Source organism: Neofelis nebulosa, chromosome 4 (genome assembly GCF_028018385.1).
Source record: "Neofelis nebulosa isolate mNeoNeb1 chromosome 4, mNeoNeb1.pri, whole genome shotgun sequence".
NCBI classification, from domain to species: Eukaryota; Metazoa; Chordata; class Mammalia; order Carnivora; family Felidae; genus Neofelis; species Neofelis nebulosa.
Window position 1 is genome coordinate 118,504,033 of NC_080785.1, and position 22,689 is coordinate 118,526,721.

Genomic DNA, 22,689 nt, shown 5'->3' on the forward strand with positions numbered 1-22,689 from the left:
ATGAGTGTAGCTCTCGCTTGTGACTTTGGCCTTCTTGTCTTTGCTGTCTTTCCCCATAGTCAGGCAATGGTGCAGCCCGGCCTCAGGTTGGGCACCATATTAGGACAAGGCGAGGCAGAGGAGCTCTTCATTCCTTCCGGTTCCGCGCCCCTATCTTTTCTCTGGGCCCCTCCTACCTGCAGCCCCTGGGGCACGGCGGAACTAACTGCCGGGCTGAGATCTCGGCTGCCGAGCCCCGCCCCCAGCCTCCGGCTGTTCCCCAGAGTAGGCCCGAGGCATACCCCCGCCCCCATCCCACCTGCAGTGGGCTCGCTCGCGGCCTGCAAACCCTTCCCCGCAAGCCATATTGGGCTCTCCCTCGCGTCTCCCACCCGCGCGTCTTCTGCAGGGGGCCCGCCCCTAGCCAGTTCCGGGGCGGTTGCTCCCACCAACCGGAACTCCCCAACCCCTCCCGCGGCCTGGGGGCCGTAGGAGGCTGCAGGAGGCTGCAGTGAGGAGGTAGAGGGGGTAGGGGCCGCGTTAGGGGGTCCCTGGAGGACGGGGACCCTGAAGGCGAGTCACTGGGGCGACCCACGGGAGGGGCCAGACATTAAACAGGCGCACTTCTGTGTCAGGCACTGAACTGGGCTCTTGACGAGCATCCTCTCTTAATCCTCAGAACATCCCGGGGAGGTAGGTACTATTGTGATCCCCATTTTACAAATTCAGACTTCTTATGGGGAAACAGACTCAGATTTCTTTTGTCCCCATTTTGTAGATGGGAAAATCGAGACTCAGGAAGGTTAAAAAACAATCAGAGCTATGTAAATAGAAAATGGTAAAAGGCTGGGCTTGAACCCAGGTATGTCCTGTTTATCAGCCCACATTCTTTTTTTTTTTTTTAACTTCTTAATGTTTATTTTTGAGGGAGACACACAGAGCACGAGAGGGGGAGGGGCAGAGAGAGAGAGAGAGAGAGAGAGAGAGACAGAATCCGAGGCAGGTTCCAGGCTCCAAGCTGTCAGAACAGTGCCCAACCTGGGTCTTGAACCATGACCCTGGAGATCATGACCAGAATCAAAGTCAGACGCTTAACCAACTGAGCTACCCAGGCACCCCTTACCATCCCACATTCTTTTTTTTTTTTTTTAATTTTTTTTTTTTAACATTTATTTATTTTTGAGACAGAGAGAGACAGAGCACGAACGGGGGAGGGTCAGAGAGAGAGGGAGACAGAATCTGAAACAGGCTCCAGGCTCTGAGCAGTCAGCACAGAGCCAGACGCGGGGCTCGAACTCACGGACTGTGAGATTGTGACCTGAGCCGAAGTCAGACGCTTAACCGACTGAGCCACCCAGGCGCCCCAACCATCCCACATTCTTATCCACTGTCAGGGGCAAAGAGAAGGTACAAAGATGGGAAGGGGTGAGACAAGGAGAGGCTGGGAGGCACAGAGAACATTAACATTGTAAGAATGGATGTTTGGAGTTCAGGGGCTTAGCAGAACCCAAGTGGAGAACAGAAGAGCATCAGAAAAACAGGGCATAGTATATCATGGTAATTAGTGACACAGACTCAAAACTACCTGGATTCAGATTGCATCTTGGTAAACTTGGGCAGGTAAAATCCTTGGAGTCTGAGTTCCCTTATCTGTAAAGTGTAGGTCACCATTGTCCCTCTTTATGGGGTTGGGTGAGGAATTGATGAGAAACCAGTAAAACGTCTGCCCTTAGCTTAATGCACAGTAAGGGCTCTCTGAGTAGGAGCTGTGCCATTGACCTTGTCAATAGGGTACTGAAGCCTGGCTTTCCCCTTGAAACTGTCCGTAGATGGAGGGAGCTCTTAGACTTTTCTTGTCCCATTTTATCTTCTATCCATGGCTCTCTTCTCTCCAGTTCCACAGGGTCCCGTATCCTGGGCCATGAGTGAACTGAAGGACTGCCCCTTGCAGTTCCATGACTTCAAGTCTGTGGACCACCTGAAGGTTTGTCCACGCTACACGGCAGTGCTGGCCCGCTCTGAGGATGATGGCATCGGCATTGAGGAGCTGGACACTCTGCAGCTGGAGCTTGAGACCCTACTTTCCTCTGCCAGCCGGCGCCTACGGGTTCTCGAGGCTGAAACCCAGGTGATACCCTACAGAGAGGATATCACCAGGGTGGACTGTGACAAGTGATGGGATGGGTCATTGAGTTAGCCCCACCAGCTGAGGCCTTGAGGTACAGGAGCTTAGAGGGGTGAGGAGAGGCCTAAACTGGGCTCGGGTGACATGTAGAATACACAAGAATGTGCACAATCCTCATAAATTTCAAGATTTCTAATTTACTGACCTCCAAACCCCCATTATGTTTTGGCTGCTAGTCATTAGAAGTAATTATTAGGACACTTCTGGTCTTCAGGGAGTTTGCCAACTAAAGGGAAAGGGAGGTCAGACAAATACAGGTGATGTTGGTTATGGTTAGAAGTACTAAAGGAACGGGACTGAGGAGACCTGTATTTGAATCCTGGCCTAAGCACTTGCTAGTGTTGCTGTTTCCTAGCTGTATGATTTTGGGACAGTTGCCTCCTATCTCTGAGCATCAGTTCCAAATCTGCAAACAGGGATGAATCATAGGTACCTCAGAGCTTTTGTGAGGATTAAAAGAGATACTTTTGCAGAACATCGGTTGATGTCTGACCCTGAGTATTTCAAATGTTATTTGGTACTACTCTGATCATTTCTGTTGACAACATAAATATCCCCTCAGCCCCGTGGGCCAGATACTATGCCAGATCCTGGGGAACAGAGATAGTTAAGATAAGTTTTCTGGTCTCCAGTAGCTTCTAGTCTAGTTGAAAAGACAAGGTATCCTGTTCATTCCAGGTTGACCAAACAACACAATTGGGCCTGCAGTGGAGGTACAAAGTGTCAGAGACACAAAGAGGCCTTTTTAATTGGAGCTCAAAGGATGAATAGTTAACTTGTGATCCCTGGAAGTGCACTGAAGCTTTTTGATCAGGGCTGTGGCATAATCAGTTGTATTATAGCTTCTAAGAAGCTGGGTAACTGATGTCGAGAAGGCTTCCCAGTTGTGGTGACATTTGAAGTGAAGGTTTGCTGGGAGGCTTGTTTGCATTCCCCCAAAAGTTACCACCAGCATATTCCAGTGCTAACATGCACTAGGGCATGATCATTTGTTTGACCTAAACACTGTAAGTGGTTTGGGTGATACAGAGGTGAGTCAATACAGACAAATGAATGGAATGATGACAAGTATATGAATAAAGTTCTGTGAGGCAGGCACAGAAAAGGAGCTGAGTTTTGAAGGATGCTTAGGAGTTTACTAAACAGGAGATGGGTAAATAAAAAGACCTTGGAGTCTTCTCAAGTTCTAGATCCTAATTCTTCACTAGGAGAAAGAATTGTCCTCTCATTTCCTTTCTCCCTCTCAGTGACAGTCCTCTGTAAATTTCAGATCCTCACTGACTGGCAAGATAAGAAAGGTGATCGCCGATTCCTGAAGCTGGGTCGAGACCACGAGCTTGGAGCTCCCCCCAAACATGGGAAGCCGAAGAAGCAGAAACTGGAAGGAAAAGCGGGACATGGGCCTGGCCCTGGCCCCGGACGGCCCAAATCCAAAAACCTTCAGCCCAAGATCCAGGAATATGAATTCACTGATGACCCAATTGACGTGCCACGGATCCCCAAGAATGATGCGCCCAACAGGTTCCGGGCCAGAGAACATAGAGGGGCCTTTGGATTCAAATAGTAAAGGCTGTGGAGGGGTCTGGGACTGAGGCTGGTGGGACAGGAGATTCCCATTCAGGATCTGCTTCTCCCTGCAGGTTCTGGGCTTCAGTGGAGCCCTACTGTGCTGATATTACCAGTGAGGAGGTACGCACGCTAGAAGAACTACTGAAACCACCAGAAGATGAAGCTGAACATTACAAGGTAGAAACATTGGACCTTAGTAGACATGGTGACGAACTAGAGGACTTGAGAAGTGCCTCAAAATCAAAGATCCCAAAGTCATGTATCTTTTTCCTTCCCCCACCCTGCCCAACCTCCTATCTAACGCATTAACCCACCCAGGCACCCTGGCTCTAATTGTCAGCTTTCTTCTTGCATTGTTTCCTCTCTGTACCCTCCAAATGATCACCACATACATCCTAATGGATCTCCTTCAGTGAGGCTGTTCTTTGTACCAACATCTCCATCCCCTCTGCTTTTTTTTTTTTTTTTTTTAACGTTTGTTTATTTTTGAGAGAGAGAGACAGAATGCGAGTGGGCAGAGAGAGAGGGAGACACAGAATCTGAAGCAGACTCCAGGCTCAGAGCTGTCAGCACAGAGCCTCAGTCGGAGCTTGAACTCAGGAATGGTGAGATCATGACCTGAGTTAAAGTCAAACGCTTCACCAGCTGAGCCACCCAGGTGCCCCTCTGCTTTGATTCAAGACTTCATCAGTTTTTGTCCAAGTGGTGTCAAGACAGTTCCCTGTCTCCAAAGGGACTTTTTTTTTCTTTAGTATGTAAAAGTTAGGTTTCTTATGATGTAAATAAAACAGTTTCCATCAAAGAAAATGTAGAAAATAAGTGTTTGGGAGAACTCTCCCATAGTCCAGCTGTCATGATCAGATGTGACACAGCCCTGTTCCCAGGCCTCCTCTGGCTCCTCTTTGGCACAAGATCGATTCCAAGTAGTTTGGTCCTTGATGACACAGACCCACCACCCGTCTCCAGTTTCCTCAGTCATTCCCCCTCCTCACTGCTGCATTTACCAGCCCCGACAAGCACCTTACCCTCACTCTAGGCCCACACAGGATCCTTGCTGGTCTCTGGGCTTCTGTACATGCTCCTCCTTTTCCCTTGGCAAACTAGCTCATCCTTCAAAGCACTGATCTCTTATCTCCACCAAAATGCCTTTGCAGATTGCTTGCAGAAAATTTCTCTTTCATGTGCCACAGCACCTTGACCTACCTCTAGCACATCAGTTCTTTGAATTTTTAAAAAACTTACTTGAAAAAGAAAATTTATTTGAAAAGGTAGTCCATATAGGCAGTAGTAAATTCAAGTAATACAAAAGACAATTTCCTCTCCTGACCCTAAGCTTCCTAGTTCTTTCTAGGGACAATAGCTGTGACTTGAGATGGTCCATGTACACATACCATTCTGCACCTGTATCTTGGAAATTTTCCATACTGGCCCCTGTGTGTGTCTTAGTTCATTATGTACCTGTCTCCCTTACCAGACTGTGAGCATATAGATTTTTATCTCCTTTGTTTCTTCCCATCTACGCAAAGCATAGGCCTCAGCCCTGGGGTAGGTACTTGGAGACAGATAAGTGAAGGAACGAATCATGAGCTTTTTGGCAGTGCCCAAAGTGCGCAGAGAGCCCCTACCAACCCCAGGCATGGCTTGCCAGTGTTTACCCTTTTTGGGCCGGGTGGCATCTCCCCACCAGATCCCACCCTTGGGGAAGCACTACTCCCAACGCTGGGCACAGGAGGACCTGCTGGAGGAACAGAAGGATGGGGCCCGGGCAGCAGCCGTGGCAGACAAGAAGAAAGGCCTTATGGGGCCACTGACCGAACTGGACACTAAAGGTAGGCCCCTCGCCTTCCTGCCCACACCAGGCCAGGACTTGAGTTCCTAGAAGAACTTAGCCCACCTGTGTACTACTTCTCTGTCTACTTCAGATGTGGATGCCCTGCTAAAGAAATCTGAGGCCCAGCATGAACAGCCCGAAGATGGGTGCCCCTTTGGTGCTCTGACGCAGCGCCTCCTACAGGCCCTGGTGGAGGTGAGCATCCTAACTCAAGACAGAATTATGCATGCTTTCTGTTTTAATGTTTTATTTTCTTTTGAAGTATATCACATATTTATAAAGGTGCAGAGATATTACATGTATAAATTGATAAATTTTCATATATGAGCACACATGTATATATAGCCTAACAGAAACAAAGCTTGCCAATATCCTACACAAGCCTCTCTTGTGTCAACCCCCCCAGTCTGTAACCTCTCCCAGAAGTAGCCACTATACCACAGTTACTTTTGCTGAATGTTGGCTAAGGGCTGACCCCTGTGCAAGGGGCTTTCCACGCATCCTTTTGTTGGAGGCAAGGACAGTGGTTTGCTCCATGTTACATACTAGAAGATTGAGGCTCAGAAAAAGGAACTGTTTGCTTGGAGTCATGCAGCTAATAAACAGAAGCAGGATTCAAACCCCAGATACAGAGTCCCTTTCTTTATGCCCACTATCTGGCCTTAGGCACATCCTTTCACCTCACTGAGCCTTAGTTTTCTCCCTGGCTCAAACACAGTAGTGTTTTTCTCTCTCGTGTAACAGTCTGGGGCCACGTGTTCCAGGTTGGCTGAGGTGGGGGAGGGGAGAGATCTCAGCCCCACCCCATCAGACAAGGACCCAGTCTGTGATGGTTTTGCCACCCTAAACCTGCTCTGCACAAGGTCATTCTGGGTATGATTACTACTCCAAGCCCACAGAAAAAGAGCAAGGAAGAATGTGTGAAGGAAGGTTTATGGGGTTTATGGCCATGACTGGCTGTGGCTCTTATCTCTTCTGATCGCTTTCCACTGGAGAGAGTTTGTCACATGGCCACATCTGACCACAAGGAAGTCTGGGAAATGTAGTGTAGCTGGACAGCCAGCAGCCTCTGTCACAACATGCTTAACATACATTCCAAACGCTTAACAAACCTTGGCTCTTCTCTTTACTGTTGTTGAGTGTTTTCTCATTGCTTTTCTGTGTTGTCTTCTTTTGGTATCAGTAAAAAAGAGGCATTTCTAAAATGATCAGAGCTTCCTGGAATCAGTTTGGGAAGGCTTCCAGAGCGATGGGAGCAATGAAAGAATATTTCTGGTCTGTGAAGACTGAAGACTCTGACTGTAGGTCAGGGAGGAGCAAGAAAATGGAAATATTACAGCTCTTACTCTCTCCCTCCCATTTCTTTTTTTTTTTTTTTCTGTCCCACTTCTGTATTCTTCTAGGAAAATATTATTTCCCCTATGGAGGACTCTCCTATTCCTGACATGTCTGGGAAAGAATCAGGGGCCGACGGGGCAAGCACCTCTCCCCGCAATCAGAACAAGCCCTTCAGGTGAGTGACAACCCTGTCCACATTCCTACTATCTGGTCCCTGCTTCTGTTGACTTCTTTTATCCTAACATGGGAAGGTCTTCATTAAGAGAGAGGTTGAGGGCATTTAGATGAAGCCCAATGAAAGTTTCACATGTGCATGCTGGCCCAGCATTTCTGCATGCACAGACTTAAGTACAGGTTGTTCATCATAGCCCTGTTCATACCACAAACAACCTAAATTTCCAACTGAAACGGATTGTTTGGCTAAATTGATATAACTCCATATGGTAAAATTACTTATAACTACTAATCGTTTTTGAGAAACACAGTTAATTGACATGAAAAAAGGTAAACACTAAAGTGCTAAGTGAAGAAAAAGTTGTAGCACAATACAGTTTGATCCTGTTTTTACTCAGCATATATTTAAATGTGTGTATATAGAAAACTAGAATAATATAAAAGATAGGAAATGACATGAGACAAAATCTGGGATACAGATAGTAAATAAATATTATATAACAAAATATAAACATATTTAAAAATTTTTTAAGTTCATTTATCTTGAGAGAAAGAGTACAAGCAGGGGAGGGCCAGAGAGAAAGAGAGAGAGAGACAACCTGAAGCAGGCTCCACAGTGACAGCATGGAGCCGATGCGAGGCTCAAGTTTACTAGCCACAAATTCGTGACTTGAGTGAAACCAAGAGTCAGACATTTAACTGACTGAGCCACCCAGGCACCCCTAATAAAACACAGTTTTATATGTGGAATGTTAATAACAGCAAAATAACAGTAATGTGTGTAATAGTGACGTAAATAATAGTGGTTCTCTCTGAGTTGTTAGCATTATAGATTTTTCTAGATTTTTTTACAATTCACATGTGTTGGCCTATGTTTGAAATAAGACCATGTGTGTCTCTCTGTATTTTTTCCAAAATATTGAGAAAAAATTGACATACGTCCTTGTATAAATTTAAGGTATACATGTACAATGTACAAAACATGTACATGGTCTGATTTTACATGTGTAAATTACGTGTGTTGTGAAATGATCACCACAACATGTTCAGCTGACATCCATCTTCTCATAGACACAATAAAAAGAAAAGAAAAATTCTGTGATGAGAACTCTTAGGATTTACACTCTTTTTTTTTTTTTTTTTTTTTTTTAAATTTATTTTGAGAGAGACATTGGGAGCAGGGGAGGGGCAGAGAGAGGGAGAAAGAGAGAATGTCAAGCAGGCCCCACACTATCAGTGCAGAGCCTGATGTGGGGCTCAAGCTCACGAACCGTGAGATCATGACCTGAGCCAAAACCAAGAGTTGGATGCCTAACTGACTGAGCCACCCAGGCGCTCCAGGATTTACACTCTTAACAACTTTGTATATAACATAAAACAGTGTCAGCTACAGTCATATTATATCCCAGTGTTTATTCATAACTAGAAGTTTGTACCTTTTGACCACCTTCCCCCAATTCCCTTCCCCCCACCCTCCTCCTCTGGTAATGAAAAGTCTGATTTCTTTCTATGAACTTTTTTTTTAGATTTCACATATAAGTGGGATCATACTGTATTTGTCTTTCTCTGACTTATTTCACTTAGCATAATGCATTCAGAGTCTATCCATGTTGTCACAAATGGTAGGATTTCCTTGTTTTTTTAAGGCTGAATAACAGTCTATTGAATGTGTGCATTGTGTGTGTGTGTGTATATATATACATTCCACAACTTCTTTATTCATTCATCCATTGATGGACATTTAGGTTGCTTCCATATCTTGACTATTGTAAATAATGCACCCCCAGTGAACATGGGGGTACAAGATACCTTAACTAGGGATATTGAGCATCTTTTCACGTATCTACTGGTGTTTTGTAGATCTTCTTTGGAGAAATGTCTGTTCAGGATATTTGCCCATTTGTTAATTGGGCAGGTTTATTGCTTTTGAGTTATATGAGTTCTTTATTTTTGATATTAACTAATCAGATATATGGTTTACAATATCTTTTCCTGTTCTGTAAGTTGTCTCTTCACTTTGTTGATGATTTCTTTTGCTGTGCAGAAGCAATTTGTAGTTTGATGTAGTCCCACTTGTTTTTTATTTTATTGCCTGTGCTTTAGGTGTCACAGCCAAAAAGTCATTGCCAAGACCCATGTCAAGGAGCTTTACTCCTAGGTTTTCTAGGAGTTTCAGGGTTCCAGCTCGTATCATTTTCTCTATATTTTTATACCTAGATAGATAGGGAGCGCCCAAAGAGAAAGGAATGTGTCACTAGCCTTGGGAACCTTTCGGGTCCCCCCTCTAAGCTGGCCCTTGAGCTAAGTGCTACCTTCCTGTAGTGTACCACATACCAAGTCCCTGGAGAGCCGCATCAAGGAGGAGCTGATTGCCCAGGGTCTGCTGGAGTCTGAGGACCGCCCCGCAGAGGACTCGGAAGATGAGGTACTCGCAGAGCTGCGCAAACGGCAGGCCGAGCTGAAGGCGCTCAGTGCCCACAACCGCACCAAAAAGCATGACCTGCTGAGGTTAGTGTGGACGGGATGCACGGGCCTGGGAGTGGCTGAGAAGGCTTTGGTCGCTGCTGGTCACCTTCTGGGTGCTTTACAATAGGCTTCCCTGGGAGGGCCTCTAAATCACCAGGAGAGCCTTGAAAAAAATATTGCCAGATACCACAGACTCTAAGGCTTAGACATCTGTGATTTATTTATTTACCTACTTATAATTGTGGTGAAAGAAACACATAAAATTGACTCTGTACCATTTTAAAAAGTACAGTTCAGTGGTATTACCTATATTCGCATTGTTGCATGGTTTATTTTTTTAATCTTTTCATGCTTATCTTCTTTTCCTCTAACATTTTTATGAAAAATTTCATAAACACAGAACATCTGAAGGAGTTGTATGGTAAATGCCAATATACTCTGTACCTAGATTTATCAACTGTTAACATTTTGTTGGACATCCATGATTATTATTGGCTCTTCACTGGAAATTGCCTTGTTTTAGGATCAGTTCTTTAAGAAATTAGTCAGAATGTCTTTCATTTCATTTTGACTCCCATCCATCTTGCCCTGCATTGGTCATGACAAAAGTATAGGTGATCTCTGGAGGGAGATTATGGTAGTTGTTGCCCTTTTTGAGGGGAGGTAGAGAAGTCGTCCAACTGAGTCTCCTTGCTTCTCACGGGCAGGTGTATGTCTTTGCCTCACAGAGCCACAACAGGGCAGGGCACACGCATTTGGCCAGCTCTGCCTGTCTCTTACACGTTGTACTGGGGGCTAGGAAGAGGGACAGCAAAGGGCTTGTGGTCTACAAGTGGGTAATTGGTAAAGAGGTGCACCATTAAAAGGAGGGGGAACTGCTTGGTGACAAATTGCTAAAGGAGTGCTTAAGGATAAGGGTTACTGAGTGCCTGCTGTGTGCCAGGGACTTTATTTACACCCTCCTGTTTAATCTGGACTACAGTCCAGGGGGTAGGTGGTATTTCACCTCTTTACTAGATGAGGAAGTGAAGGGCCAATGAAGTGAGTACTCTGCTGAAGGTCACACAGCCAGTCAACAACCAAGCTGCAACTTGAGCCCAAGGCTGAATGCAAAGCCTCTTTCTAGTTCCCTTTCATGCAAGGACAAGAAGAGGAAAAATAACAAATGAAAGAGATACTGAGTGGGGTGGAGAGGAGAGAAAGATTGAATGAGAGGGAGAAACAAAGATGTGCAGATATAGAAGTAGTGGACACTGGGGTGCTTGGGTGGCTCAGTCAGTCAAGCGTTCAACTCTTGATTTCGGTTCAGGTCATGATCTTGCGGTCACAAGATTGAGCCCCACGTCCAGCTCAGTGTAGAGGCTGCTTGGGACTCTCTCTCTCTCCCTATTTCTCTGCCTCACCCCCACTCGAGTGCGCATGCGCTCTCTCGCGCGCTCTCTCTAAATAAATAAATAAACAAATAAACAAACAAACTTCTCGAGCACCTGGGTGGCTCAGTTGGTTAAGTGTACAACTTCAGCTCAGGTCATGATCTCACAGTTTGTGGGTTCAAGCCCCGCGTCGGGCTCTGTGCTGACAGCTCAGATGGTGCTTTGGATTCTGTGTCTCCCTCTCTCTCTGCCCCTCCCCCGGTCATGCTCTGTCTCTCTCTGTCTCAAGAATAAATAAAACATTAAAAATAAACAAATAAACAAACTTCTAAAAAAGGTAGTGGACAGTGAAGGAAGTAGCTTGGGTTGTTAGAAGCCTAGAATCCAGTCCTCAGCTCTGCTATTGACCAGCTTCAGGGCCTTAAGCAAGGTATCTCCTACCCTGAGCAGCAGCTTCCCCTTCTGGAAAATTAACACGTTGGACTAGATCGCATCTCTAAGCCACCTTCCAGTTCCACCAACAGTGGAATTGATAGGTCAGATTTCATTTATAGGGGTTGGTTTGTCATCTCACCCACTCAGGCTGCCTAGACCCTTACGTTGCTCTGGAATTTGGATACTGAAGTCAGCAGGTCTTCTGCTAACACTAGAATACCTTTTAAAGATGATTGCGTGGAGCCAGCCTGCCTTAATTCAGATCTCCTACTCACTAGCTGTAGGATTTAGGAGTGTTTTTTATTCTCCTTGACCTCTGTCATCACTGGTAATATCAGGATAATAGTACCTACCTCACAAGGCTGTTATGAGGATTAACTGTGCTGACATATTTGAAGGGCTTAAGGTAGTAACTAGCACATAGTATCATAGAAGTGGGGTTCAGTAACTTTGCTTTTTGGTATGAAACAGCCCACAGGAGTGCCATCCTGGGGTGGTAGGTGGGTTCAGTCTGGAAGAGGGAGAGGGACCCCACTATGGAGGTGGGTTTCCCATGACACCTTGGTTGGCTGGTCCCTACAGGCTGGCAAAGGAGGAAGTAAGCCGGCAGGAGCTGAGACAGCGGGTCCGCATGGCAGACAACGAGGTCATGGATGCCTTCCGGAAGATCATGGCTGCCCGGCAGAAGAAGCGGACCCCCACCAAGAAGGAGAAGGACCAGGCTTGGAAGACTCTGAAGGAACGTGAGAGCATCCTAAAGCTGCTGGATGGGTAGACTTCACCCCTGCCTCAGACTGTCTTCCCCTGGCCTGGGGGAAGGAGGGCTAGGGAGCCCAATTCTTTCCTTGGCCTGCTGGAACCCTAGGCCTGTGACTGCCTGTTAATGTCAAATGATGACAGTCTGTAGAGGTCTGTGGCCCTTCCCTGAAGTTGTTGGTCTAGCTCTGTACAACCAGGACATGGGAGGCCCTGTTGGGCTGGCCTGAGGCCTACTCTGTGCTTCCCCCTCTTTACTATCCCCCACTCCCTCCCCTCTTTCCCTCAAGGACTTCTCCCTTGTGGTTTTGTAAAGTGCAAACCTAAAAGTAAAGTGACTGCTGTGTTTTGTTTTTTTTTTTTAAAGTATCCCAAATCTTTGAATGTCTGTTAACTACAGGTTAGAAAAGAACTGGTGTGAAAGAAAGAAAAAAAAGAAAAGAAAAGAACTGGTGTGGGTGGCAGGGGAGGGCATGCTTGGTGGCTCTCAGCCTTTGGACACTCACCCATGTCATTCATTCAGGAAGAGCTCTCAGGGTACTTGTGGCTGCAAGTAACAATACCCTCAGCTCCAAGTGGATTCATAACAAGGAAATGTGTTGGTTTGGGGCTTGGTGGTCCTGGGGCAGGATGGCCTCCAGGGTTGGCCAACCCAGCATCTCAACAGGGCCATGAAGGGTCCAGGTTATCTCTGTACTGCCTTCTATGATGTCAGCTTTTGCCTAAACTGAATTTTCTTCCAGCTGTGCAGCCAGTAGCAGTCAACATCCAGCACAAGAGAGGGCAGGAAGGAGCCAACTGGTTTCACTGGCCCACCCAAAAGCAAGAAGCCTTTCCCAAATATCCTTATGTCTCGCTGGCCCAAACAAACTCTCACATGCCTATTCCTGAACCAGTCACTGTGGCAAGGGATGACTCTGATGGGTTTTAACTAGTGAGAGTGGAGTCTGCTTCCCCACCAAGCCCAAGGCAATGGGGAAAGAAGGGGGAACTCAATAAAGATCTGAGTAGGAATGGGGAAATGGATGCTGGATAGGCCACCAATAATGCCTCTTCCACAGCCTGGGAAGGAAACAAGGTATAGGCGATAGAGATGAATAAATGTGCTCTCATCCCTTGTCTCAAGTTGGTCCCAGATTAGTCAGGGAGTCAGAAAATAATTTGTAAATTTACTGTGGGAAGGTTGAGGTCTACACAGGACAAGGGAGGGGACAGTTCCCTGAGGAAGTGACCTGTGAACTGAGCCATAAAGAAGGATGTCAAGGACAGGCAACATTCTTGTATGCTCAGCACTACTGTTAGACCTGCCGCTCCCCCATTCCATATGGCTCTTGTGGGACTGTCAAACTAGGATGGATACATGACCCCAACTTGGCCAGTCACAGCACCCTATTCTTTATCCATGATAATTGGTCCAAAGAACGGACATCTGACTTGAACTGGGCCAATCAGAGGCCTTCCATAAGCTTGTTCTGATGCTGAGAGAAGAGGATTTCTCTTCTTTTGGGTCAAAAGCCTTAGAATGTAAGCTTAGACCACCTGGTGACCCACTTTCTTGCCATGGGGAAGAACCTGCCTGAGAATAAAGCCAACTCAGAAAGGCAGAGCCAGGAGATGGAGAAGGAGATAAAGTTTTAATGATGTAGCTGGAGCCCTAGATCTCCCATTGGACCTTCCAATTACATCAGTCCACAAATGCTTCTTTAGGCTTAAGCTAGGTTGCTTTGGTGTTTCATCACTTGTCAACTAAAAAAGGGCCTAATGAAAGTGGACTTTGGCAAGAAGGAAGGCTGGAGTGGAGTTCTGAGAGAGGACAGCATGAGGGCCTGCCTCCCACTAGGTGCAGAGTCTAGCTGCTGTTTTTCAGTGACTCATTGTTCGCAGATTGCTTAGAACCTTCTCAGAAAAGACACCTAATACTTAATTTCATTAATGAATTTGATTAGTGAATTGGCCATGAAATTAAGTACTCAGTAAATGTTAGCTCTGTACCAGGCACTGTTCTAAACTTGTTAAGTTACAAATCTCAGCTACCCCACATGGTGGGTACTAATAACATCCCGTTCACAGATGAGGAAGACAAGCCTAGGTGATCAGCAATTAATAAATCATCGTTGAGGCAAGATTCAAACTCAAGTCCATTTGACTTGCAGACACAGACTCTTCATTATAGAACAACTCACCGGGGCCCCACTCCCTTATGGCCGATATGAATGACACTCCTAGGTTTGGGCACTGCACAACCTGTGCAGCTTGCAGATCCCCTGCTTAACCATTCACTTCCATGTTCATTAAGCCAGACCTCCCCAGAGAAGCATCACTGGTAAAAGAGTTCCAGGAGCAGAGACCATTTTATGGAGGAGGTAGGATGACAGTCGAGATCCCCAAATTAGGTAAAATTGTGAGAGAGGAAGGCAGGTATTATAAATAGGAGGAAGAACCCCAGAATTCTGACTGGGCCTGGTTCATGAGGGAAAAGACTTTGAAGGATCAGTTGCGAGAACACTATTCTCTGTCGCACACCTACTATCTGCCTAGTGCTGCACTGGGCCCTCTACTGGCATGTTTTGATGCTCACCACACACCTACAAGGTGAATAGAACTATTTCCACCCTGCAGAGGAGGACAGTGAAGCTCAAAGAGGTGCAATGCCTTCTGAAACTATACAGCTGTGGTGCAGGAAATGCTCAGCACCATCGCTGAGTTGACAACCACAGTGGGCCAGGGAGTCCCTTCTAATGGCCACATCCGTGTCTGCTGGAGCCAAAGGAGACTTCCTTTATGGGTGTTGGAGGAAGCTGGGTTCCCCGGGGGGGGGGGGGGGGGAAGGGTAGTTCTAGCACCTCAAACCTACTATTTTAATTTGAAACAACCCTGACACCTTATCACTTGTCTGGTGAAAAAGCCTTTTATATCTTGGCCCTGAAAGGCATCCACCATCATTGTTTCTCCACAGTCCCAAATGTCTTATAACTGACTTTTGGAAACACCAGCATGCATGAGAATAGGGAGGATTGAATGGAGGTTAAGCCCTGATGTCAGGAAATGACCCAGTGTGAGTCCCCAGCCCCTGCCAGCTCCTGAACACTCTGGGGGATTGGCTTGATGGATACTGGGTCCCAGTTAAATCTTACTAAGAAGTAAGTGACGGCTGTAACTTTGTACTAATGTGGTCAGGGAGTAATTTCCCTTTCTGCTCCAGAGCTCAGGACTTAATGGAGACAACCAAACACAAATGGACCATAACTCACCTGTTCATGTATTAACTCATCATTTCTTCTTTTCACTCACCTCCTTTGTTCATTCACTCCATCTGCTTGCCTCCCTTTCCTCATTCATACTCCTGTTTCCTCACTCAGTGACCTTGTTGCCATGGCTGAGAGCTCTGTGAAGAACAATAATAGAAGAATGTACAAAGTCTGCAGGGACCTAGGGCACAGAATCACTTAACAACAGTTTAGAGGGTCAGGAAAGGATTCAGAGAGGATGTGGAAAGGAAGTTGCCAGGCAGAAGACATTGCAGACAAAAGGAACAGCAAGGCACAAAGGTGTGAACAGCTGGCCTGCTTAGAGGTGAGAACTGCACTGTGACTGGAGCCTTGGGTGTGTGGAGGGGGAAGGGAAGGATAAGAAATGAAGCTGGAAAGTAGGTTGAGAACAGGCTGGCTGTGAATAGCAGGTTAAGGGGCATGGGGTTTAGTCTCAAGTTCAGTGGTTCTCAAAGTGTGGTCCTGGGGGCACCTAGCTGGGTCAGTCGGTAAAGCATGCGACTCTTGCTCTAGGGGTTGTGAGTTCGAGCCCCACATTGGGGGTACAGATTACTTATAAATGAAATCTTTTTTTTTTTTTTTTAATTTTTTTTTCAACGTTTTTTATTTATTTTTGGGACAGAGAGAGACAGAGCATGAACGGGGGAGCGGCAGAGAGAGAGGGAGACACAGAATCGGAAACAGGCTCCAGGCTCCGAGCCATCAGCCCAGAGCCCGACGCGGGGCTCGAACTCACGGACCGCGAGATCGTGACCTGGCTGAAGTCGGACGCTTAACCGACTGCGCCACCCAGGCGCCCCTAAATGAAATCTTTAAAAAAACAAAAGTGTGGTCCTTGAGCCAGCAGCATCAGCATCACCTGGGAACTTACTAAAGATGCAAATTCTCAGGTCCTAGACCCACTGAATCAGAAGCTCTGCCAGGGGGCTTCAGACATCTCTGTTTTAACATTCTCTCCAGGTGATTCCTGATGCATGTTAAAGTTTGAGAATGACTTTTCTAGGTACTAGGGATTCAGGGTTGGTGTGTGAACAGGGGAGTGCCATAATAGCACTCCGAATTGGAAAGCACTTTGAGAGCAGCATGGAAGCCCGACTGATTAGAGGGGGTGAGAGTGAAATTAGGGCAGGCTGGAGTGTAATCATGTGCAAAAAGTACATCCGAGATGGTGGATGCCACAGAAGCTGGTAGATATCCTTCAAAATCTATTCTATAGTTAACAGGATTCCTGATTTTTAGTGGGACATAGCACCTCAAAGACTAAATATCCCAGCTTCTCTTGAAGTTAGATATGATCATGTGATTTAAATTTTGGCCAATAGGATGTGAATGGAAGAGACGTGTGTAACTATGAGGTCATGAGTCCCAAGGCATGTGCCCCCCATGTTCCCATTTGTCCCTGGCTGGGATGAGACTTGGTGGCAAGCCATCTTGAAACATGTGGTCAAAGACAACACCATGGGAACTCTGGAGCAGCAAGATAAGAAGAAGCCAGGATCCCTCCTACCTTGAGTCATACCAGCCTGGTATGACTACTTATGGCCAGATTGCTATACCCTTCCATTTTATTTAAGTCACAACTATTCTCCGTGTCTATTAGAGAAATCAAACTTATATTTTAGCTGCTACAGTGGGCCAAGTATGCTTTTCAAAGTATACCTTGGGGCACCTGGGTGGATCAGTCGGTTAAACATCTATCTCTTGATTTCAGCTCTCAGGGTCATGAGATCAAGTCCTGTGTCTAGCCCTGGGTTGAGTTCCTCGCTGGGTGTGGAGCCTGCTTAAGATTCTTTTGTTTCCTCTCCCTCTGCCCTTCCCCCTCCTTGCACAAGTGGTGCGCCCTGTGCACACGCGCGCGTGCACACACACACACACACACTCTCTCTCTCTCTCTCTCTCTCTCTCTGAAAAAAAAAACTATACCTGACTCCTTCCCTTTTTTTCTCCCTTTCTTTTTAAAGTTTGTGTATTTTGAGAGAGACAGAGACAGAGCGTGCATGTGCATGAATGGGGGAGGGGCAGAGAGATGGAGAGAGAGAACCCCAAGCAGGCCCCTCACTGTCAGTGAAGAGCCTGACATAGGTCTCGAACCCATGAACCATGAGATCATGACCTGAGCAGAAACCAAGAGTCGACACTTAACCTGCTGAGCCACCCAGGCACCCCTCCTTGCTTTCTTTTTTCTTCCTTCCTTCCTTCCTTCCTTCCTTCCTTCCTTCCTTCCTTCTTCTCAAAAGAATTTGAGAAAACTTATGATTGAGGATGTGTACAATGAGTTTCATGAAATACAAATATAAAATTAAGCCCATCAGTTTTAATGGAACTGCTGTCATTAAGCATCAGATTTAGCTCTAAGCTTCCTGGCAGCCAAGACAAAAACGGCAATAAGATGAATCAGTCTCTTCCTTTGATATCAGAGGAAAGGGCATCTTCCAATTTTCCTGACATAAAAATCCAATAATTTCTCATGCTGAGGAAACTTCTCCACTGGAGTCATATACTGATAATATTCTCTATAAATCTGACAACAATGGAGATTGAGTTTCACATGGTGATTTCTTATCACAACCTTTGATGAAAGCTCAGGCCATATTGTTACAAGACAGCTCTGGGAGGATACTTCTGCAAGATATGTGACTTCTCGTATTTGCTCTTCTCAATGATTCTACATCAGAGCAGGTAAGACCATTACCCTGTTTTACAGATAAGAAAACTAGGAAACAGAAAGGGGAAGAGCCAGATCAGATAGCTGGTGGGGAACCAGTTTTGTAAGCCAGTTTTGTAGACTCTAGGGCCCTATTCTAAGTGTCCCTCTCTGGACCTGCCAGCACCACCACACACAAAATTATACATTGATGGGTACCTGGGTAGCTCAGTTGGTTAAGCATCCAACTTTGGCTTAGGTCATGATCTTTCGGTTTGTGAGTTTGAACCCCAAATCAGGATCTGCACTGGTGGTGCAGAGCCTGTTTGGGATTCTCGTTCTCTCTCCCTCTCTCTCTCTCTGTCCCTCCCCCCAACTCTCTCTCAAGATAAATAAGTAAACTTAAAAAATTATAGGTTGATTATCAAAGAAAAGCACAAGAATCATTGTCCCAGAATATGTCTGTGTTAACCAAGACAAAGCAGTCAGATCTGGTAAACATTAGAGGGACCTCTGAGCCTGCTGAGATGGGCTGCTCCTGACTGCATGAGAAAATAGGGATGGGCACCATGAGGGCAGAAAGGAAATCCCAAATTTGGAGCCTGAATGGAACATGTGGGGCTTCAAGGACGGAAGGAAAAATAATATTAAAAGCAGCTGTCCCAGGGCAGTTGATAGCTATAAAAGGAGAAAAAAAAAACTCTCTTTCTGTCTCATTTCTTACACCTATTATGCACCAGGTACATACTGGGGATCCAAGTGACAATGAGGGAACTAGCCTAGTGGCTGAAAGTCACTTTCTGTCTCATTCTCAAAATAACCCTACAAAGTAGGTATGCTTATCAGTATGATTATGCCATGTTATAGATGAAGAAACTGAGGCTCAGAGCCATGAAATGATTTGTCCAAGGTCCCACAGCTGGTAAGGGTTACAGAGTTTGAACTCTGGTCTGTCTGACCCCAAACTTTTATTAATGTGCCATCACTGTTTCAATAGTAGGAGAGAAAAATGTTGATGGATGTGACATTTAAATCTTCTCTATTTCTTTGTTATTTTTTATCTTTTCTTAAAATTTTTATTTATTTATTTTTGAAAGACAGGGCGTGCACGTGGGGGAGGGACAGAGAGAGAGGGAGAAAGAGAATCCCAAACAGGCTCTGCACTGACAGTGCAGACCCCTACATGGGACTCAATCCCACAAACCATGAGATCATGACCTGAGCCAAAATCAAGAGTCGGACACTTAACTGACGGAGCCACCCAGGCACCTGTTTGTTATTTTTTAAATAAAATTTTAAAATTTGACCACCAAGTTGGTACATACCAACCGTCTCCTGGCATACTTTTTTTAAAAAGTGACTTTTTAATTATAAAGTTAATATTACTCAGGGCGCCTGGGTGTCTCAGTCGGTTGAGTGTCTGACTTTTGATTTCGGGTCATTATCTCACAGTTTATGAGTTTGAGCCCCCACACTGGCAGCATGGAGCCTGCTTGAGATTCTCTCTCTCACTCTCTCTCTCTGCTCCTCCCCCCCTCAAAATAAATAAACTTAAAAAAAATAAAGTTAATATTACTCAACAAAGTTTGGAGAATATAGACATGTAGAGAGAAGTAAAAGAAACAAAATCAGATGATTTTTTGACCATTGTTAACATTTATGATGTTCCTCTCCACTCTGATATGAATAACATACATTTTGCATTTTACACTGAAGTTCCCAAACTGCATACCTGTTTAACATTACAAGCATTTTCATCCTTTTATTTTATTTTTTTAAGTAGGCTCCATGCCCAACGTAGGGGTTGAACTCACAACCGTAAGATCAAGAGGTGCACTCTCTGCTGACCAAGCCAGCCAGGTGCCTCTGTCCTTTTATTAAGTAGGTTGCATTACCATCAATTTAAGAACTGTGAAATATTACATCCCATAGGCATACCTTATGTTTTTTAACTGTTCCCTTCTTGGTGATTTCTTCTAAATTTTGCTGTTGGAAAATACTTCTTCAAGTATCTTGGAGCATATAGCTTTGTCCTAATTTAGGACTATTTCCCTGAAATTAATTCCCAGAAGAGAAATGCCTGGGTCAAAAGGCCTGGACGTTACTGAAGCCTTTGATGCATATTGCCAAACGGCTTTCCGAAAGATTTTAGCAAGTCATTTTCCCACCAGAAATACAGAAGTATCCATTGCTCACACTGACAATTTCAGTGTCACTAGTTTTTTAAACTTCAGAATTGAAAGGCTATTAGGCCTTTTAGTTTGCACTGCTTTGATTACTTGTGAGGTAGAAAATGTCCTATGTTTATTGTGTTTTATCTGTCTCCACTGACCAGTTATTGGGTCTGTTTGTTATCAATGTTCAGTGTTCTTCACATAATAGAAAATATTAACCCATTGTCTATAAAACATTTCCTCAGTCTGAAGTTTGCCTTTTAATGCTGGGTATGATTTTGGAGTAGGGTAAGGTTTTGTTTGTTTGTTTCCAGCAATAGAAGTTAAAGAATGTTTTTTGGGGGGCTCCTGTGTAACTCGGTTGGTTAAGCCTCTGGCTCTTGATTTCGGCTCAGATTATGATCTCACAGTTCGTGGACAGAGCCCCACATTTGGTTCTGTGCTGATGCACGGAGACTGCTTGGGATTCTCTCTCTTCCCTTTCCCCACTCACATGCTTGTGTTCACTCTCTCTCTCAAAATAAGTAAATAAACATTAAAAAAAAGAGTCTTTAAAAAAAAAAGAATGTTTTTCTGTTTTGCACATAACCTTGTCCATCTTTTCCATAGGAATTCTTCCATTCTCTCTAATCTTAGAAAACCTTTCACCCCTCCAATGGCTTATTTTCTGTGTGCGAGAACTGATGGACGTGTCTGAGCTGTTTGGTCATCTTTTTTTAATAACAAAGGAGAGAAGAGGATTTTTTCCTTTTTTCCTTCATCTATTTGACTGTCCTTGACTTTTTGTTTTAGTACCATGAAATATGCTCATTGGGGGTTGGGACTGTAGGAGGAAATGTGTATGTAAATACATGCATCCCAAAGTCTGGAGGAATAGGTACCAAAAAATACTAATACTAGTTATTTCTGATTGATGGGAGCAGGGCTGGGATAGATGTGTTATTCATGCCTGCCCAGCATCTTTATTTCCTTTTGGCAAGACACGCCTCTTCACCCCTTGACTCTGGTGTGGCTGCCCATGACAGTACATTTACCCAATACAGTACTTCATTTCCCTGGCAATAGTTTGTCTGGGGCCAAGGGGTAGGCATGTTACTCTAGCAGAAAATAATCAGAGTCCTTCCCTGAGACTGATATATGAAAACTGGGTCGAGCTTTCCTGCTGGGTTGCATTGGAAAGCTGAGGCTACCTCACACCACATTTCCTGCCAGGCAGAGCTCACTCTGCAGAGGAAGGGAAGCCAACGTGCAGAGAAATTGAGACAAGGAGAGATACAAGAAAGCAAATGCTGGGGCGCCTGCGTGGCTCAGCCGGTTAAGCGTCCGACTTCGGCTCAGGTCATGATCACACGGTCTGTGAGTTCGAGCCCTGCGTCGGGCTCTATGCTGACAGCTCAGAGCCTGGAGCCTGTTTCAGATTCTGTGTCTCCCTCTCTCTCTGACCCTCCCCCGTTCATGCTCTGTCTCTCTCTGTCTCAAAAATAAATAAACGTTAAAAAAAATTAAAAAAAAAAAAAAAAAAGAAAGCAAATGCTATGAGCCCTGTGTCTCCAGTTCCAGTCTCCAAGACCCTGATCCATGTTGTTTTTCTCTCAATCTTGCAGTCAGCTATTGTGAGCCACAGGTCCCTCTTTGGTGAAGCTGGCTTAGGTTAGGATTCTGCTACTTAGCAAGTGAAAGAATCTGATCAGTGACAAGGATGGTCTTTGTGTGTTTTTAATATCTTATGTAATTATTTGCTTAGTAGAAATTTTTTTTAAAAAGACAGAGAATGTATTTGTTAAAAAAGGAAAGTGTAAGTGCCCTCAGACATGCTCAAAAGCAGGCAACGTGTAAAATAGAGCATAAAAGGTGTACAAGTCCTCGAAAGGACAGAGGCCACCTTATCACCTCAGAAATGTTGTCAATGAGATAAATAGGAATTTGTAGTGAAATAATTCTAGATCAATGGGTGTATTGGTGGTCTAGGGGAGAGTAGGGCCTCAGCCCTGGGTAGGAGATATGTTTCCCCATGAACTAGGAAGTCTGAGATACTGAGATTCAGGACAGGGAAACTGACCTGTGTCCCCTGCCCCTGGACAATCAGGTCCCTTCTCTGAGCCTCAGTTTACACTAAGTCTAGCTCTCATATCTGAACCCCTATGGTATTCCAAGCATTTCACATTTATTATCTCATAGAATTCTCAGTTGGTCACATATTCCCATATTCCAGATGGAAAAATTGAGGCTCAGAGAGGTGAAATGTGACTCAGATAAGTCAGTCCCTTTTTTTCTTTAATATTTATTTATTTTGAGAGAGAGAGAGAGAGAGAGAGAGAGAGAGAGAGAGAGAGAGAGAGAGGGGCAGAGGGGCATAGAGAGAGAGGGAGAGAAAGAATCCCAACTGATTGGGGATTGATTGATCCCATGAACCTTGAGATCATGACCTGAGCAGAAATCAAGAGTCAGACACTTAATGGACTGACACACCCAGGCACCCCCCAGATAAATCAGTCT

The 22,689-nt window shown here is 45.2% G+C and overlaps 2 protein-coding genes across 5 annotated transcripts in view; one reads left to right on the forward strand and one right to left on the reverse strand.

Annotated features, from left to right (window-relative positions):
* OGG1 (8-oxoguanine DNA glycosylase) overlaps positions 1 to 22,689 on the reverse strand; it is a 43,653-nt gene that overhangs the window by 3,321 nt on the left and 17,643 nt on the right. The window contains exons 8-9 of one of the 2 annotated variants that reach the window (XR_009260716.1): positions 15,398 to 15,491; positions 4,186 to 6,863 (exon numbers count right to left, since the gene is read on the reverse strand). The gene's annotated coding sequence lies outside the window, so the exon portion shown is untranslated. Of the gene's footprint in view, positions 1 to 4,185; positions 6,864 to 15,397; positions 15,492 to 22,689 lie in introns of those variants that run through there. The other variant, XR_009260715.1, reaches the window with a different exon arrangement.
* TADA3 (transcriptional adaptor 3) lies at positions 103 to 12,440 on the forward strand. 3 transcript variants are annotated; one of them, XM_058726086.1, is made up of 9 exons: positions 110 to 498; positions 1,875 to 2,107; positions 3,435 to 3,685; positions 3,805 to 3,910; positions 5,421 to 5,562; positions 5,656 to 5,759; positions 6,968 to 7,077; positions 9,399 to 9,584; positions 11,933 to 12,440. In XM_058726086.1, exons 2-9 carry the CDS (start codon positions 1,901 to 1,903, stop codon positions 12,123 to 12,125), a joined length of 1,299 nt encoding a protein of 432 aa, XP_058582069.1. In that variant the 5' UTR covers positions 110 to 498; positions 1,875 to 1,900; the 3' UTR covers positions 12,126 to 12,440. The 3 variants fall into 3 exon arrangements, with proteins under 3 accessions (XP_058582070.1, XP_058582069.1, XP_058582068.1); XM_058726085.1 differs by having other exon boundaries at positions 111 to 672; XM_058726087.1 differs by lacking the exon at positions 9,399 to 9,584 and having other exon boundaries at positions 103 to 672.

What these genes read in the sequence shown, in the direction of transcription:
- TADA3 (XM_058726086.1), top strand. Translation starts at nt 1,901, where the DNA reads ATGAGTGAACTGAAGGACTGCCCCTTGCAGTTCCATGACTTCAAGTCT. An exon ending in AAGAATGATGCGCCCAACAG is followed by an intron (nt 3,686 to 3,804) that starts GTTCCGGGCCAG and finishes TTCTCCCTGCAG; the next exon opens with GTTCTGGGCTTCAGTGGAGC. An exon ending in ATGAAGCTGAACATTACAAG is followed by an intron (nt 3,911 to 5,420) that starts GTAGAAACATTG and finishes TCTCCCCACCAG; the next exon opens with ATCCCACCCTTGGGGAAGCA.